Source organism: Hypanus sabinus, chromosome 8 (genome assembly GCF_030144855.1).
Source record: "Hypanus sabinus isolate sHypSab1 chromosome 8, sHypSab1.hap1, whole genome shotgun sequence".
Lineage (NCBI taxonomy): Eukaryota > Metazoa > Chordata > Chondrichthyes > Myliobatiformes > Dasyatidae > Hypanus > Hypanus sabinus.
In genome coordinates, this window is record NC_082713.1 from 23,409,300 (window position 1) to 23,425,665 (window position 16,366).

The 16,366-nt window shown below is 41.2% G+C and overlaps 1 protein-coding gene across 6 annotated transcripts in view; it reads right to left on the reverse strand.

Moving 5' to 3' along the window:
• The window catches only part of LOC132397969 (collagen alpha-6(IV) chain-like), a 405,602-nt gene that overhangs the window by 70,485 nt on the left and 318,751 nt on the right, over positions 1–16,366 (reverse strand). For all 6 annotated transcript variants that reach the window (XM_059976821.1, XM_059976818.1, XM_059976820.1 and 3 more), the window contains 3 exons: positions 11,598–11,819; positions 9,113–9,271; positions 822–989 (listed from right to left, as the gene is read on the reverse strand). In XM_059976821.1, the coding sequence (XP_059832804.1) occupies positions 822–989; positions 9,113–9,271; positions 11,598–11,819 (549 nt within the window). The remainder of the gene's footprint in view (positions 1–821; positions 990–9,112; positions 9,272–11,597; positions 11,820–16,366) is intronic.

Below are 16,366 nucleotides of genomic sequence, written 5' to 3' on the forward strand. Positions count from 1 at the left end.
TTCACGGAGATGTGCTCAGTCATTGGGAGCGCTTTATCTGTGATGTGCTGGCTGAATCCATGGAGTTTCCATACCAGGCCATGATACAGTCAGTCAATATATTCCTCACTACACTTTCTATAGAAATCTGTCAGCTTTTGATGATGTGCCAAATCTACATAGACTCCTAAAGAGGTAGAGACACTGTTGTGCTTTCTTCGTATTGCATTTACTTGCTGGGTCCAGGACAGGTCCTCTGAACCAGTAACACCAAGGAACGCCCAATGAGGACTGGCTCATGGACCTCTGGTTTCCCTCTCCCGAAGAATACAATCAGTTCCTTGGCCTTGCTGACATTCTGTGAGAGGTTGTGGTTATGACTTCACTCAGCCAAATTTTCAATCTCCCTCCTGTACACTGATCCAGTATAATTGAAGCCTGCTTGAAGTAGTTGGATACCACTTACTGCTGAAGTAAGATGTTAAAGACGATCAGTGAACACACCAGCCAGATGATCAGCACAGGACTTCAGTGGCCAGGTACCCCATCCACTCTGGATGTTTTCTTTGGATTCACCCTCCTGAAGGCAGCCCACAGGTCAGCTTCAGATACTGAGACCAAAGGATCATTGGGAGAAGTGGAGGCTTCGTGATTGTTCCTCCATGATCTGATAGTCAAAGCGAGTATTGTGATACTTTGCTTAAATCTCTTGTTCTGATAAGCAGCAAGGCTCTTTGCCAATTGCTGATGCCCATCTTGCACTGCCTTGGTGTCAAAAGATAAAAACAAAGACACTCTTGCAAAATAACAATCAATAATTTTAATAAAGGAAAACAGAGTACCTTTCGGTCCAGGTGGTAAATAAACAGCAGTACCAGGCTCTCCTGGAGGACCTGGGGGGCCTGGTTGCCCAGGGAATCCTGGGTCTCCTGGAACTCCTGGGAATCCCTTCATACCAGAAGGCCCTGAAGGTCCACGGTCTCCTGTGAATCCTTTTTGCCCTGGAAAACCTGCAAGAAGGTCAATTCATCTTTTAATGTCAAACCTTGGCCAGGAAGGTGTCAAAGCATCATGTTGGCTCTGACGAAACAACAAACACATTCGGCAGTCTGGCTGCTCTTTACTGGTTATGTGGTTAGTATGTACTGCAGTGACAAATTCACTCTCTTTTCTTTTCGCCTATTAGTGCCCTCCTGCTTACCATTCAGCATGATGGAAAATTCAACGCAGTTCCTGTCATGTCCAGATGTACTGGCCTGCACTTAGTCTATGGAGTTCAAGGTTCCAACCATTGTACAATATTTTACACAATAGTCTCTTGCTATGTGGAAACTGAGTGAGTGTTGACAATAGAGTCTATTCCTGCCCTCCCCAAAGCTCACATACATTCTCACTAATCTTTGAAAGCTTTTCCTCTCTCTCCCACCTCTGACCGCTCACGTGGCCTTGGATTCAGCATTACCTCTGAGGATATCACCTTGCTTAACCGACCTGGGCTCAATCCGGGGTTTGCTCGGCCTTACTAATTTAATTCCATAATGGAAAATTCAAATGGTTCCAAACTCACGCTCAAACAGAATCCATACCAAAATAATGAGCATATTTCGGGCTTGAATTCTTTAAAACTACTTTTGGTTTTCTTTTGCTGAGCAACTGAGTTCCTCCAGTAGTTTGTGGGTGTTTTTTTTTTGGTTCCAGATACCTGCATGTCCAGTCTCTTTCGTCTCCATCAATTACAATACCGTGGTGGTTTTCTTTTACTGAGAACTCTGACTGCCTCTCCCTCAGACTGAACTGTGTCACTAAAATTTTGTGCAAATGCCACTCAGTAACGGTTATGGAAAGACCATATCACAAGCATTTTGTGAAGATAAGGACCCAATGCAGTTTATCATCCCTACAGCTTCTTTGCTAATCACACCTTGCATCACCATTTGCATTTTTCCCAAGCTGACACTGAAGGAAGATCACCTTGAAAGCGGGAGGTATACAAATGACTTTACAGTCAGGTCAGACTATCTGTGGACACAAATAAAGTACATCCTATAAAGGTTCTCTTGATTTCACATCCTCAGAATCGGTGAGATGGATGCATGAGAGCTTCAAAATGCACATATAGAGCTACTGTTCGGACTTTTTGATGAACTTAGGGAATTCATTTATCTGGATTCCTTAAATTCAACAAGCTAACTACAAGTCACTAGCTGATATCTAGTATATTCAGATGTAGCGGCCACTCTGGATCCAAGCAAAGGTGTACTTACTCATCTTGTGTATCTTTTTTACGATCACCAGTCACTGCTGAATACTAAGAACATCAAATACTGCATAACCATCCCTTAGCTCTCACTCCACTGCACTGAAACAGATGTCAAGCTCCCAGATCAAGGGCTAATTCCAGAGGAAACTGAACATTTGTATTATTGGACAACTACTTGTCTTCCAACTGACAGATGTCTGGTTCCCTATGTTGTCACTGCTGGTGGAGCTTAGCCCCATCTATTAAATGCTCCCAATGGTGTGCATCTCAAATAGCCTCCTCCAACCAAGCCCAGCTCCTGGCCTTCATGTGTGGGTTAGCTAATAAGCCAGGCAGAACTATTTCTACTGACAAGAGAATGAGCAAAGTTGGGTTGCTGGAACTTTAAAACAAGTCATTTTGGGTAGATGGGGCTCTTCAGCTGTGGTTGGGAGCTCATCTATGAGAAGGAAAACATTATCTCAAACCTCATCTGCTCTGCAGCTATACCCATTCATAGGGAAGGCTTCGGGAGTAAACCCCAAGTGAACACCAGGAGCTGGAGTCCCTGAAGCAATCCAACATTGAGTTCAATGCTGATTGGCCACTCCTGCAATGTCTCTGGTGCTGAACTATATCAGTCTCTGCTGTTATCTTGGACTTATCAGCTGTATGGAGAGGGGGAGACTGCTGCATGAGCAACAGGTTGCTCTCCATTTCGTACTGCCCAGGCTTGTGTATCACACAGTCATCTAGGACGCAATATCCAAGGCCTACCTCAACCAATGGAGGGCTTCAAAAATCATCCCTGAAAATGCATTGAATCATACACCTGGGAGCCAAAGAGATGGGTTGAACAAAATTTTGCAAACTAAATGAAGAAAGGTTGCTCTCTGAAACTTCCATCAAATTCTATCATGTTGAATTGTGCATAATGTGGCTTTGAAATTAACATTTTGAAATGAAAACAAATATTCCGTTGGGAATATAATTTGGCGATAGGACTATAACATTATAATTACAACTTGGCAACTGTGTCCCAGTGTAATGAGCTTCCACTCTGTACACAAAATTGTATGGTAAAAGCCCCAAGGTAAAAAATGGTTTGCTTTCTGATTTTCTGCTCACCAATAGGTGTCGCATATCATTGAAAATCTGATATATGCTCTTGGCAGACAAAGCATGGGATATAAAGTTAGAAAATTGCTCCTTAATTTGCTTGTGATTTCTTCTGAATTGTAAAAAATCCTGCAAGAATTAGGATTTCTCTTCATTTCTTATACTTTTGCGTGCACAGAAAGCTCTATGAGGGCTCAGCAGGTAAATTAAAATGATTTTAGATTTAGCGAAACAGCATGGCAACAGACCCTTCTAATTCAATGAGCAAGCAGCACTCAATTACACCCAGGTGACAAATTAACCTACTAACCTACCCATCTTTAGAATGTGGGAGGAAATAGGGGCAGCAGGAGGAAACCCACATGGTCACGGGGAGAATGTACAAACTCTTACAGACAGCGATGGGAACTGAACCAGGGTTATGAGACTGTGCCGCCCCTGCGGTACGCTTGATGCGCTTTTTGGTTGCACAAAAATGAGAAGACTCCAGGTTTGAGCCTGATGAACAGGGAGATGTCCTGAGCATTACACGAGTAGAACATGAGACTGTTGGAGGAAGAAGGAATTATGCTCACTTCATGCTGCAACACTCACTGTGCAGTTTCACACATTAACAATAACTCTCGGGCTGATCACTGCCATCTGTGATAGAGTTAGTGCAAAATTATTACTCTCGGGACAAAGAAGGATAAAGAGTGGGAATTAGGAATGACAGCTAAAATGAGTCTAATGAGAGGTTCCAGATCTTAAACTCTCTGACCTGCTGGGCTTTTATAGCTCTTTATTCTGTTATTTTGGGTTTTCAACCATCTCCCATGTAACTTAAATTTTATGAAAGGTATTGCCAAGCCTGCTGTTTAAATGTTCTCCCAACTTAATAAAGGAAAGCAGCTGTCAGATGATCAGCCTAGGAGCACTGTTACGCTTTAAAACAGAAACTGCATGAAATAACCAAACACACCCCAAGGATCTACACGAGTACAACTGGTGAACTCTGCATGTCCTTGTATTAGTGCTCCAGAGTTCTGTACCCTTTATGGCTGGCCCTAAGTATCAGCCTGCGAGTTCAACTGCACCCACAAGACAGGAACTGCTAAGACAGCACTAAGTTTCCTCTAACAAGGAAACAGAGGGCTGAAAGAGGCTACAGAGGTTGTCGCCTCAGCCAGCTCCATCACAGGCGCAAGCCTCCCTACCACTGAGAACATCTTCAAAAGTTGGCGTCCAAGGACTCTCTCCACCATCCTGGACATGCCCTCTTATCATTACTGTCATTAGGGAGGAGCCTGAAGACACACATTCAATGTTTCAGGAGAAAGTTTTTCCCTTCCACCCACTGATTTCTGAACGTTCCCTGAACCGATAAACACTATTTATTTTAATTTGATTTCTTATGGTAATGTAAGAGAAATTTTTTTATGCCCTGCACTATACTGCCACTACAAAACAACAAGTTTCCTGACTGTGTCAATGATAATAAACCTGATTCTGATGAAGAGGATAGCTTATTACATGTCAAACTTGCTAACTGTAAAGACGCAGGACCTGGTCATCTGTTCAATGGGTGAAAAAAATCACATTTAAAGTCAGGCAGTCTAGGAACTTTTTATAAGTAGATTAGATAGAGAAACAATAACTTATAAGTCATAAATAGCAAATTATTGATAAGAATGAGCGTGAATATCACCCGACCAGACATTGCTAATACTAACACAAATATTTAAGCCATTATGTTAAGAAGCCAGGGCAGTTTGCAAACAAGTGTCACATCAACAGTCTGGTAACAATTTATCCATGTTAATTTACAAGAAATGCTCACTGCCAGGGCTGACCAACCACAGTTTTAGCCAGAAGCATGATTACAGTGGAGCCTGCTCATTTTCTCGGAAAAATATTGGTGTATTATGACTTTGTCATTTAATTCCAAACGATGGGGGTAACCTTCAGATCAGGGTGTAAGGAGAGATATGGAGGATTTACTGATGCCCACAAGGTTACGGTCAAGAAGGTTGTCCGATTTTAAGAAGCCAGTTGCGCAGAGGTAAATAAAAGGATACTTTTCTTTAGCTATGTACTCCTACTCGTAAAGCAGCATTGCTTGTTCCACAGTCATCTTCCACAGGTTTGAAATACTCATCATGACAGTTCCTTTGACTTGACCTAAGTGCCTCTGTTACAACCCCTCTCATCTTGCAACTCTGAAGACTGGACTTACTCTGATCGATTGAAAGAGTATGCACCTCCCCCCCCCCAAAAGAAAGTGTTGAAACTGTAATTAAAAGCTGATAATAAGCGGGCTCCACTCTATAGGCAGAATGCATAGGCAGCAACGACTTCGGCTTTACGAAGCAGATGGGTTAAGTCATTTTGCTTTAAGCTACAGAAAGTCCCTCTCACCTGCACAGCCTACATGTAGAGACCACACCCGATTCGATTGAGACCAGATATGGAAGTATGGTAGATGGAACAGAAGCATGCAGAAATATAACAAATGTGAACAGATGAACAGAGATAGTCAAATAATAATGGAAGAATTTCCCTTTTAAAAAAAATTACTGAGAGATGACAAACTAATCCCTTCCCCGCAATAGGTCATATAACCACAGACCTGAAATCTAATCAGAAATTGATAAATTCCAGTCACAGAGTTGTCAAAGAAAATACCATCAATAACCTTTCCTGAAAAAACAAACATCACAGGATTCCAGTTCCATCGTTGGTACCTGAGGTTGCACAGAGTAAGTTATGCTCAGTTAGTCCATATTTTTTCTTTGTTTTCAGGGTGAGAGTGTCACTGGGAAGGTGAGTTCTTACTGGCCATCCTTAATTGCCTTGGAGAAGGTGGTGGGTGTTTATTGAACTGTTGTAGTCTAAACTCACCACTTTTTGTTCACCAGTCAGAGAGAAATCGTGGATAGATACCAGGAGCATTTGTGAAGAGAAACTGGAGCAAGAAATCTTCAGTAATCCGTATTAGATTAGGATACTTGGTGACTGAATCAGAATATTTTATGCTTCCTTGATCTCCCTGCAGCTATCTGCTACCTGATGATAAATCCTTCTCCTTTTCCAGATGAAGAATGATCACTGCATTTTGCATTTCCACCCATCCTCTAAATACAATATATATGCAAATTGAAGGTTTGTCCGCACAACTCAGGAACACAGGAGCTCTTCAGCATGGAGGTACTTGTGTGCAAGGAAGAAAATGAACTCAACAGGAACAATGCCTAACAAACTAACACATGCAAAATGCTGGAGGAACTCAGCAGATCAGACAGCATCCATGGAAAGGAATAAACAGTCAAAATTTGTGCTGACACCCTCATCTGGACCCAAAACATGAACTGTTTATTACAATTTAGAGATGCTGCCTGTCCTACTGATTTCCTCCAGCATTTCATGTGTGTTACTCTGGACTTGCAGCATCTGCAGAATCACTTGTGTTTTTGCACTTAAAGAGAGAATCATTTAACCTTTAGAAAGAAGTAAGTGCAGAGCTGACAGAGAGAGAGACTTGCTCTTTACTTCACGTTATGAGGCTTAACCTATTTTAACTTCTCAACCACAAACTTTGTCTCCAGAGCAATACACACAAAGTGCTGGAGGAACTCAGCAGGCCAGGCAGCATCTATAGAAATGAGTAAACGTTCAATGTTTCGGGACGAGACCCTTCTTCAGGACATAGTCTTTGTATCCAGTTTTGCAGAGAAGCCAATGACATGATACTGGAAGATTCTCTCAGAAAGAACCTTTAGCTGAATCTGATGCTGTGGGCTGGGACGGTGGGTACTTCCAGATGTGATGAGGGTTGAATGGGAAAAAATCTGAGATGGAGAAGGGTGAGAAGCAAACTTCTACTCGACTCCCTAACAAAGAGTAGCTTTCACCCCCTGATGGATCAGGTGTTTTTGCTAAAATGTGCTCCTGACATCTTTCCATGATTCCCTATTACACAGAAGAAAATCAATCAATCACAGAGCAATGCTATTCAATTAACGTTTCCTCTGCTCTCCCCACATTCTCATCAATTCTACCACTCACTTATGCGCTAGGGGCAATTAATCCACCAGCCCTCAAGTCTTTGGGATTTGCGTAGAAAGTAGAGTAGCCGATGGAAATCCTCTTGGCCATAGGGAGTACATACAATTTGCACACAGACAACTCCGGAGCTCAGGATTGAACCTGGGGTTGCTGGTGTTGTGGGGCAGATTCTCTACAAGCTGTGTCGAGGCCATCTCCAGGAATTAATGACCTGATGCGAGAATATGACCTAAAACTTTGTGAATTCCCTTCCTCCCGCAGAGGCTTTGCTCGTCTAGCAGATTGCTTATTGCACCAGATGTCAGCAAGTGCAGAGCCTTGTCTCTCCAGAAGCTAAGGTAAGACGATCACTAAAATCATGTCAATAACTGTCAAACACCTTCAGACACTTTCTTCTTCCAGCTACATTGATCTCCATGCTACACAGTTGCATTCACCCTGAGAACAGGATTGTGAAAGTCAATTTCTGCAATTTCCAGTAATCTCTTCCTCTTCCCCTTCTCTCTTTTTCCAATCCTCTTTCTAGTTTGCTTCTCACCTCTTCTCTCTCCTGCCCATCACCTCCACCTGGTGCCCCTCCTCCTTGCCTACTGTCCTCTCCTATCAGATCCTTTCTTCCTCAGTCCTTTGCCTCTTCCACCTATCATCCAGTGTCTTATTTCATCCCCATCCCCCATGCAGCCACCTTCCCCATCACATGATTTCCCCTATCACCTGCCAACTTGTACTCTTGCCCCTCACTTATTCAGTCTTCTTCCCCCTTCCTTTCCAGTCCTGATTCAGCCATAACATTGACTGCTTATTCCACTCCACAGAGGCTGCCTGACCTGCAGAGTTCCTCCAGCACTTTATTACCTCTATGATCTGCAATAGTGCTTTAATCATTAAGGAGGAAAAGGTACAATGATCAAGGAGGCAGTAATCATCCTTGAAGATATGAAATTTAGTGAAAATGAAGGGAGTGCAACAAACTGGTTGTCTGTTTTTTACCTTGAAAAGGTTACTGAATTTCTGCATCTTTTGTCATTAATTTTGATTGATTTTAAGCACATCTTCGTCCTAAATGTTGGCAGGCGATAGATCTCCTTGGTACTAAATTCAGGCAGCAATCTTGTGAGCAGTTCTATTTGTAGTCCAAAATATGCTTAGAATTCTAAGGGCTAGAATAATCACCCCCTCCCTGCCGCCCATCATTCACTTTCCATTTGGGCGCGTTTTAGGGCCTTTCTTCAACAAGGTACCTGCACGAAATATCAGACCACCTTCAGCCCCTTCCAGCTGGCTGCTACTGTAAGGCAACAGCGCAGCCAACTGCCAAGAAACAGTTGGAGTTAACACTTCCCCTTCTCCAAACCAAGGAACCCACTCTGGAGAGAAAATAATGGAAGGAAAGGGGAATTTAACATAAACTTATGTCTTATTTAAAATGTACGCAATATTTAAATACTTGTTGCCTTGTGATTATGTGGCTGAAATTTCCTTGAACATGGATCTGTGTTGCTTCATGATTCTGCAAAACTCTGTGGTAGAATCTGGAAGTAAAACTGCATAATTGTAAGCTGTCTCAGAATCATGCTCTTCGGACACGTATTCATTACTTAGTGTAACCCTTCTTCTTACAGAATACCCCACATTCTTTAATCATTTAGGCTTAAGCCTCCTGTATGTGCAAAGTGTCCACTGTTTGCCGGAAGTCTTCTGGAAGCCATGAGTAACTAACTTGAGACTCACCTGGTCGTCCAGGCAGACCGACCCTGCCTACTTCTCCCGAGAAACCCAGAGGAGGTATCGTGCTTGGACCCGGAGACCCTGGCAGACCTCGGAGACCAAGGAGGCCTGGATCCCCTCTTTCACCTTTAGTGCCTTGACGTCCTGGCCTGCCATCAGCACCTGGATGATTGTATTTTTAAAAAAAGTTGATTAAATGGATTAAGATTCAACATCGCGTTTGTTTAGTGAAATATCCATTCTGTAAAAGTTAATTTTAAAATCTCAAGTACAAGGTGTAGTATATAGCAGTGAGATTAGTGGTAATCTCATTGCTGATAACTCCCCTTCTTCCTCAGATGTAATTAGAAATTAATTTATTATTTGCTCAGGAAATTCTGGAGACCACCGGTACTGAAGGACAAGGCTTCCTTCAAGAAGCACCTCCATACAAAGCTCAAAATGCATTTTTGAGGCGCTCTTCCAGCTCCCCTTCCCCTCTCCAACGCTTAGCTCAAATGTTCTGTGACCATCTTTTTTTTTAAACTTTTTTTATTGTATTTCAAGTAGTTACAAAATAAAAGTAGAGAAAAAAAAATGTATATTACCCATCCCCCTCCCCTTAACCCCTCCCCCCTAGCATCCCTATAGAAAAAAATGAGAAAGAAAGAAAATAAAAAAAAAGAAAGAAGGATTGCCTGGATATCGGGAGATCCCCTCATGCTCCATGGAGTTCGTAATAACTTTAATATATATATTTATTTCTTTCCCCAAATAACCAATTATTTCATCTTCGGAGCATCTATATATTTAATCCTGTCTTTTGTAAATAAGGGCGCCAAATTTTCAAAAATGTTTCATATTTATCTCTTAAATTATAAGTAATTTTTTCAAGTGGAATACAGCTATAAATTTCTTTCTTCCAACGATCTATACTTAAATATGTATCCGATTTCCAAGTAACTGCAATAGCCTTCTGTGACCATCTTGACCTACTATTACCATCAACTACACCCCGTTCCCAATGAGCATTTAATGGCTCTTGGCCTGTAATCACTGTAATTTAGAAGAATGTGAGGTATTTCATTGAAATTTAATGAATATTGAAAGGCCTAGATAGAGTGGATGTGGTATATAGCAGGGAATTCTAGGACCAGGGGCACATGATAGTAGGATGTCCCTCCAGAACAGAGATGAGGAGGAATTTCTTGAGCCAGAGGGTTGTGAATCTGTGGAATTCATTGGCACAGGCAGCTGTGGAGGCCAAATTATTGGATATTTTTAAAGTGAAGGTTGATTGGTTCTTGATTAGTAAGGCCATCAAAGATTACAGGGAGAAGGCAAGAAATGGGGATGAGAGGGATAATAGATCAATCATGTTGGAATGGCAGACTAGGCTCGATGGCTGAAGGAACTAACTCTGCTCCAATGTTTATGATCTCATGGAAGTTTTTAAGACGAGCTAACCCTAGGACTAGGCCCAGTTCCAACATGTGTAGCCCATGTGTCAGGTACAGCCTCACTGGTGCATGGCCCTGAAAGCACTGTGGAAGTTGCAGAAGTGTAAAGGTTAACACGGTGCACTGACCCAACAGAGTGCAGACACTGAACAGCTCTACTGAACCTTTGAGAGATGGGCTTCCTTTCGTATTGACTTTTAGAATGTGGAAGTTCAGTGAGGTAAGAGTCGAGATAAGAAGCTGACAGAGGCAGCGTGCAGACATCCTTGCTGAACAGGGCCCTTGAAATCTGAACTCTTTTTTGTACAGTCTTTCTATTCGAGCCTGGGAACCAAGATCCCCAAGCATACCAGAACAAGCTAATTTATGTAAGTGAAGGATTCTAGGGCAATACTTATTATTGGACAGTTAATTTACTAATTCTCAAGTATTAATGACCTTCAATATATAGATTAAATTAGTTATTAACAGCTGGAATATGTATTCTCATTGGTACCTAAATAACTAAATGATGGGATTAGAGAAATAATGTTTCTAATGGATCAATATTTGTATCCATCTAGCCAATTTGTACATAAAAGTCGCATTTCTTTGCTCAAGCTTCAGAGCTGCTCAATGAGAGAGGCTGATCTTTTCTCTTTGTGCACAAGTCAATAAAGTATGAGAGATAGACTGTGCGAGTTGTCAGAGTCTAGTTATTTGGTGACAACAGCACCGAGGTTGGGTGCGTGATGGAGATGGGCACTCTAGCTTGCATCAATCCACCCAGTTTCATCACCTGGACATATAATGATCAATGAACACCAAATGACAACTACTCAGCTGCTTTAGCTGCCAAATGATTAATATCTGATTGGGATTAAGATGGGAAAAAACCTAACACCCTTTTGCAGGCAAACCTTGGCCCTCTTCACTGTATTTCAAAAACACTGCCAAAGTGGAGACTTTTGCCAGTTTATGACTCACTCTTTGTTAACATCGCAATAATTTACTAGGTTTCTGCAAATTAAAAGGTGGAGCAGCAGAACAGATAGCATTTGACATTTTACCTCTTGGACCAGGCAAACCGGGGCTTCCTGGAGCTCCTTTCAATCCTGGTTTACCAGGCTGTCCAGATTGACCTGGATTACCCTGTATAGCACCATAGACATCTCCTGGGAGACCTTTTAGGCCTGGAGAACCAGGAAGACCTATTTTTCCAGGGGGTCCTTCATTCCCATCCAATCCAGGAAGACCTGGTAGCCCATCATCACCTCGTGGTCCAGGAAACCCTGCAAGATTTCAAACATAAATTTAGTGAAACCTTGTCTTTGCTAGTAACGCAGGAGAATTGCTACACCCATTGCAGTTAAGGAGTGCAAGAATTAAACCACCATTCAAAATCAATAGTCTTTTCACAGCTACGAAAATTAAAATATCCTGAGGAATGATGGTCCACCATAATCTTCTCTCTCTAGAAGAAGGAAAGCCAGTTCCTTCATATATAGACCATAAAAAATATATGTTGTAGCTACTTACAGAAGAGCCAGATAATGCCCGAAGATAGAGGCTAATAATTTGGAAGGCCTACGAAGCTGATTGAATGGGTAGCCATTTCACAGAGTGTAAAATGTACATTCAACTGACATTGTGCTCTCAAGTAGACATGAAAGATGAACTAAAAACAAGAGAAAATCTGCAGATGCTGGAAATCTAAGCAACAGACACAAAATGTTGGAGGAACTCAGCAGGCCAGGCCTGTAGAATTCCTCCAGTATTTTACGAAAGGTGAGTTTGCATTTTTGTTCTGTACGGTTTTTTGAGGCCTCTTTGTGAAATGAATGAACTGGTATTTTTTATGTTGTCAATTAATTTTCATTAATTGCCCCAGTTGTCCAAAGTACCTCAAGTTTAATGTTTCAGGCCCCAAACCCTTTCCTTAGACAGGAAAGTAAAAATCCTTAATAACTTACAACTCCGAAGTCCCTTACCTCACCCAGCTAAACCAATGCTGCTTGATTAGTTATACTAAAATGGTAGCAGAAGCTTAAGCACAAACCTCAGGGTAGCAGTATTTCAGTGGAGTACAGGAAATTACAATGATATGAGAGAGGAGTTGGCCAAAGTAAATTGGAAGAATATGCTGACAGGGATGACAGCAGGGCAGCAATGGTGTGAGTTTCTGGGAAAAATGAAGAAGGTGCAGGATAGATATATTCCAAAAACAAAGAAATACTCAGATGGGAAAAATAGTGAAACTGTGGCTGACAAGGGAAGTTAAAGCAAAAGAGAGGGCATATAACAAAGCAAAAATTAATGGGAAGATAGGGGACTGGGAAGCTTTTAAAAGCCTACAGAGACCAACTAAAAGAATCATTAGGAGGGAAAAGATGAAATATAAAAGCAAGCTAGCAAACAATATCAAAGTAAAAGCTTTTTCAAGAATGTAAAAAAAGAGAGATGAGAGTGGATATAGGACCACTAGAAAATGAGGCCGGAGAAATAATAACAGGAGACAAGGAGATGGAGTACAAACTAAATGAGTAATTTGCAGCAGTCTTCACTGTGGAAGATGCTAGCAGTGTGCTAGATGTTGAAGGGTGTGAAGGAAGAGAAGTGAATGCAGTTAATATTACAAGAAGGAAGTTGCTCAAAATGCTGATAGACCGAAGGGTACATAAGTCACCTGGACCAGAAGAAATGCACCCTAGCGAGTAGGTAGCGGTAGAGATTGTGGAGGAATTAGTAATGATATTTCAAAACAAAATTGGACTCTGGCATGGTGTCAGAGGACTGAAAAATTTCAAATGTCACTCCACTCTTTAACAAAGGAGGAAGGCAGCAGAAAGTAAATTATAAATCAGTTAGCCTCAACTCAATGGTTGGGAAGATGTTGTGGTCAATTTTTCAGGATGAGGTTATGTAGTACTTGGTGACACAGGACAAAGTCATCATGGCTTCCTTAAGGGAAAATCTTGCCTGACAAACCTGTTCTTTGAGGAGATTACATGCAGCATAGATAAAGGGATTTTGTATACTTGGACTTTCAGAAGGCCTTTGATAAGGTGCCACATATGAGGCTGCTTACCAAGGAAAAAACCCATGGCATTACAGGAAAGTTACAGGCATGGGTAGAGCATTGGCTGATTGGTAGGAGGCAGTGAACGGGAATAAAAGGATCCTTGTCTGGTTGGCTGTCGGTGACTAATGATGTTCTGCAGGGGTTGGTTTTGGGAGTGCTTCTTTTTCTGCTGAATTAGATGATGAAACAGATGAATTTGTTGCCAAGTTTACAGATGATACTGTAGCGGTGTGCTACAAACAGCGCTAAAATTACGACACGGAGTCGGTAACTGCAGTCGAAGGAAAAACTTTATTCGAAAACTTCAGCCTCACTTTTAAGCCTCTGTCAACCGGCCCCCCATGGCGAAGAGGCTCCAAAGCTCTGTGCTCGCAAACCCCCGTAGGCTATCTAATTGTGAGTCGGTTCGCATACGCTAGGAAATGAGCCGCCACAATACGAAGATCTGTAGAGAGGCAGGCATTGTTGAGGAAGCAGGAAGGCTGCAGAAGGACTATGACAGATTAGGAGAATGGGCAAGAGAGTGGCAAATGATATACAAAGTTAGAAAATAGATGGTCATGCACATTGGTAGTAGAACTAAGTGTGCAGACTATTTTCTAAACAGGGAGAAAATCCAAAAATCTGAGATGCAAAGGAACCTGGGAGTCCTTGTGCAGACACTCTAAAGGTTAACTTGCAGGTTGAGTCGATGATGAGGAAGGCAAATGCAATGTTAGCATTCATCTCAAGAGGTCTAGAATACAAGAGCAGGGATGTGATGCTGCAGCTTTATAAGGCATTGGTGAGGTCTCACCTTGAGCATTGTGCTCCTATGTCTTGTGGTCTTATGGTTTTATGAAATAATACAAATTGTGCATGTACTTGTATTTTGCACTTGAGCCAGCTTCAGTTAAAACTCAGTGACAGATAAAAAAACAAGTGAAGAAATGGAGCCAACCTAGTTGAATAGGTTACAATAAGATCATTGGCCAGAAAACAGCAATAGGAGATAATGAAAAAAAACAGGCTGTCCAGAAATTCCAAAGTAACAAAATCATCTTATTTACTGCATAGATCTAGTGCCAGGTTCACCTGTTGTTCACAGTAAAATGCAGGCAAAAGGGCACTTTTTGGACTACTTTCAGGACTTCTGACAACCTTCCTGCTAAAATATGATCCCTCCTGAAGTATATTAAGCCCCAAGATGATTTAAATGATTGTCTTTCAAATAAGTATGACTATAATATAATATTCTATTTGGAACACACTTTAAATCTGTCATCTGCACCATCAGAATATCAGTAACTTTACATGCTTACTGTAAAATGTAAATTTATTGATTTAGATTTAGACTTTCTCGAGTAAGGTATCGACACTGGATAGCATAGTTGTGTGAAGTTCCTTATCAGGCTAGTAGGTTAGTCTTTCAAGTAATTTAACCTCAAGGGAACATACTGTAAAGGTCATTGTAAAAGTTTATTTTTATCTTTCTTTAATTGTTTCATAACCAAATATGAATGTAACAGAGTATGTGAATGTGTTAATCTGTGTTTACGTATCATGAGTGAGGAAAACACGTTTCAGGGTCTACTCTAGCCTATATGTGTTTGGAAGTTACGCATGTGTGTGCCAACCTCTTAGTTAAGATAAGATGTATTTATTTATATTTTCGATGTTGTGTATAAGGTACAGGGTTTGTGGAATTTAATGTTGTTTGTATTGTTTTTAGAAATGCTACTGTATTGGTTTTTTTATATTTTGTTTTAATTTCATACTGCATACCTAACTAGTTGATACACAAGTGTGTGGATTGAAATTAAACTGAGATAGTAACAACACGAACTGTGTGTTTATTTTTAATTCATTTTATTGTTTTTATTTTGATACCTTCTTCCTACATTAAAACATCTAACACAGATAAAGGAATTAAAGACCTGAAAAAAGTATTTGTTGTCTTGAGTGTGCATTTTTCCCAGGCTACAAAACTTATTGAAGAGCTTCTTAATTGCCCCTAGAGTATTGGTCTCTACCAACACACTTGACAGGAGTTCCAAGCACCCACTGGTCTCTATGTATAAAACACTTAACTCCGACATTCCCCCTATACCTTGCTCCAATCACGTTAAAATTGTGATCCCTCTATTAGCCATTGCTACCCTGGGGAAAAGTGTCTGGCTATCCATTCTATGCATGCCTCTTATTATCTTGTGTACCTCTATCAAGTCTCCTCTAATCATCCATTCCAAGGAGAAAAGCTCTAGCTCGCTCACCTGTCTTCATAAAACATGCCCTCTAGTGAGGCAACTGTTGATTGGATGTACTTGACATCCAATCAACATGGATGTACTTGACATCCAATCAACAGCTAGTTCACTGAACTAATCCAACAATCCTTTTGGATTAGTTCAGTGACATCAGAAGTAGCCATCGTTAAGAAGGAAAATTAAATTTCATAACCTTCCAATTTCACATCATCAACTTCTCATTTGACTTATAGTTTGGATTTTGCGAGACTAGGCAGGATCAGAGAAAGAGCCATGAAAAATTCAAAAGTTTATTACGAAATTTATTGGTTGCCATGAACAGAGTGCGGGGTGGTGGGATTCCACCACGTCTGTGAGTTCCTTTACAGATCCTGATGGCAAGCTGATTGAAATAATTTTAGGAACTCCGAAAGCTTTCACCACAAAGGCATTGGGTAGTGTTACCAACAGTCGAGTTTAAAAAGAGTTGCCAAATAAAACCATGTTTTATTTTCTATATTAAATCACACAG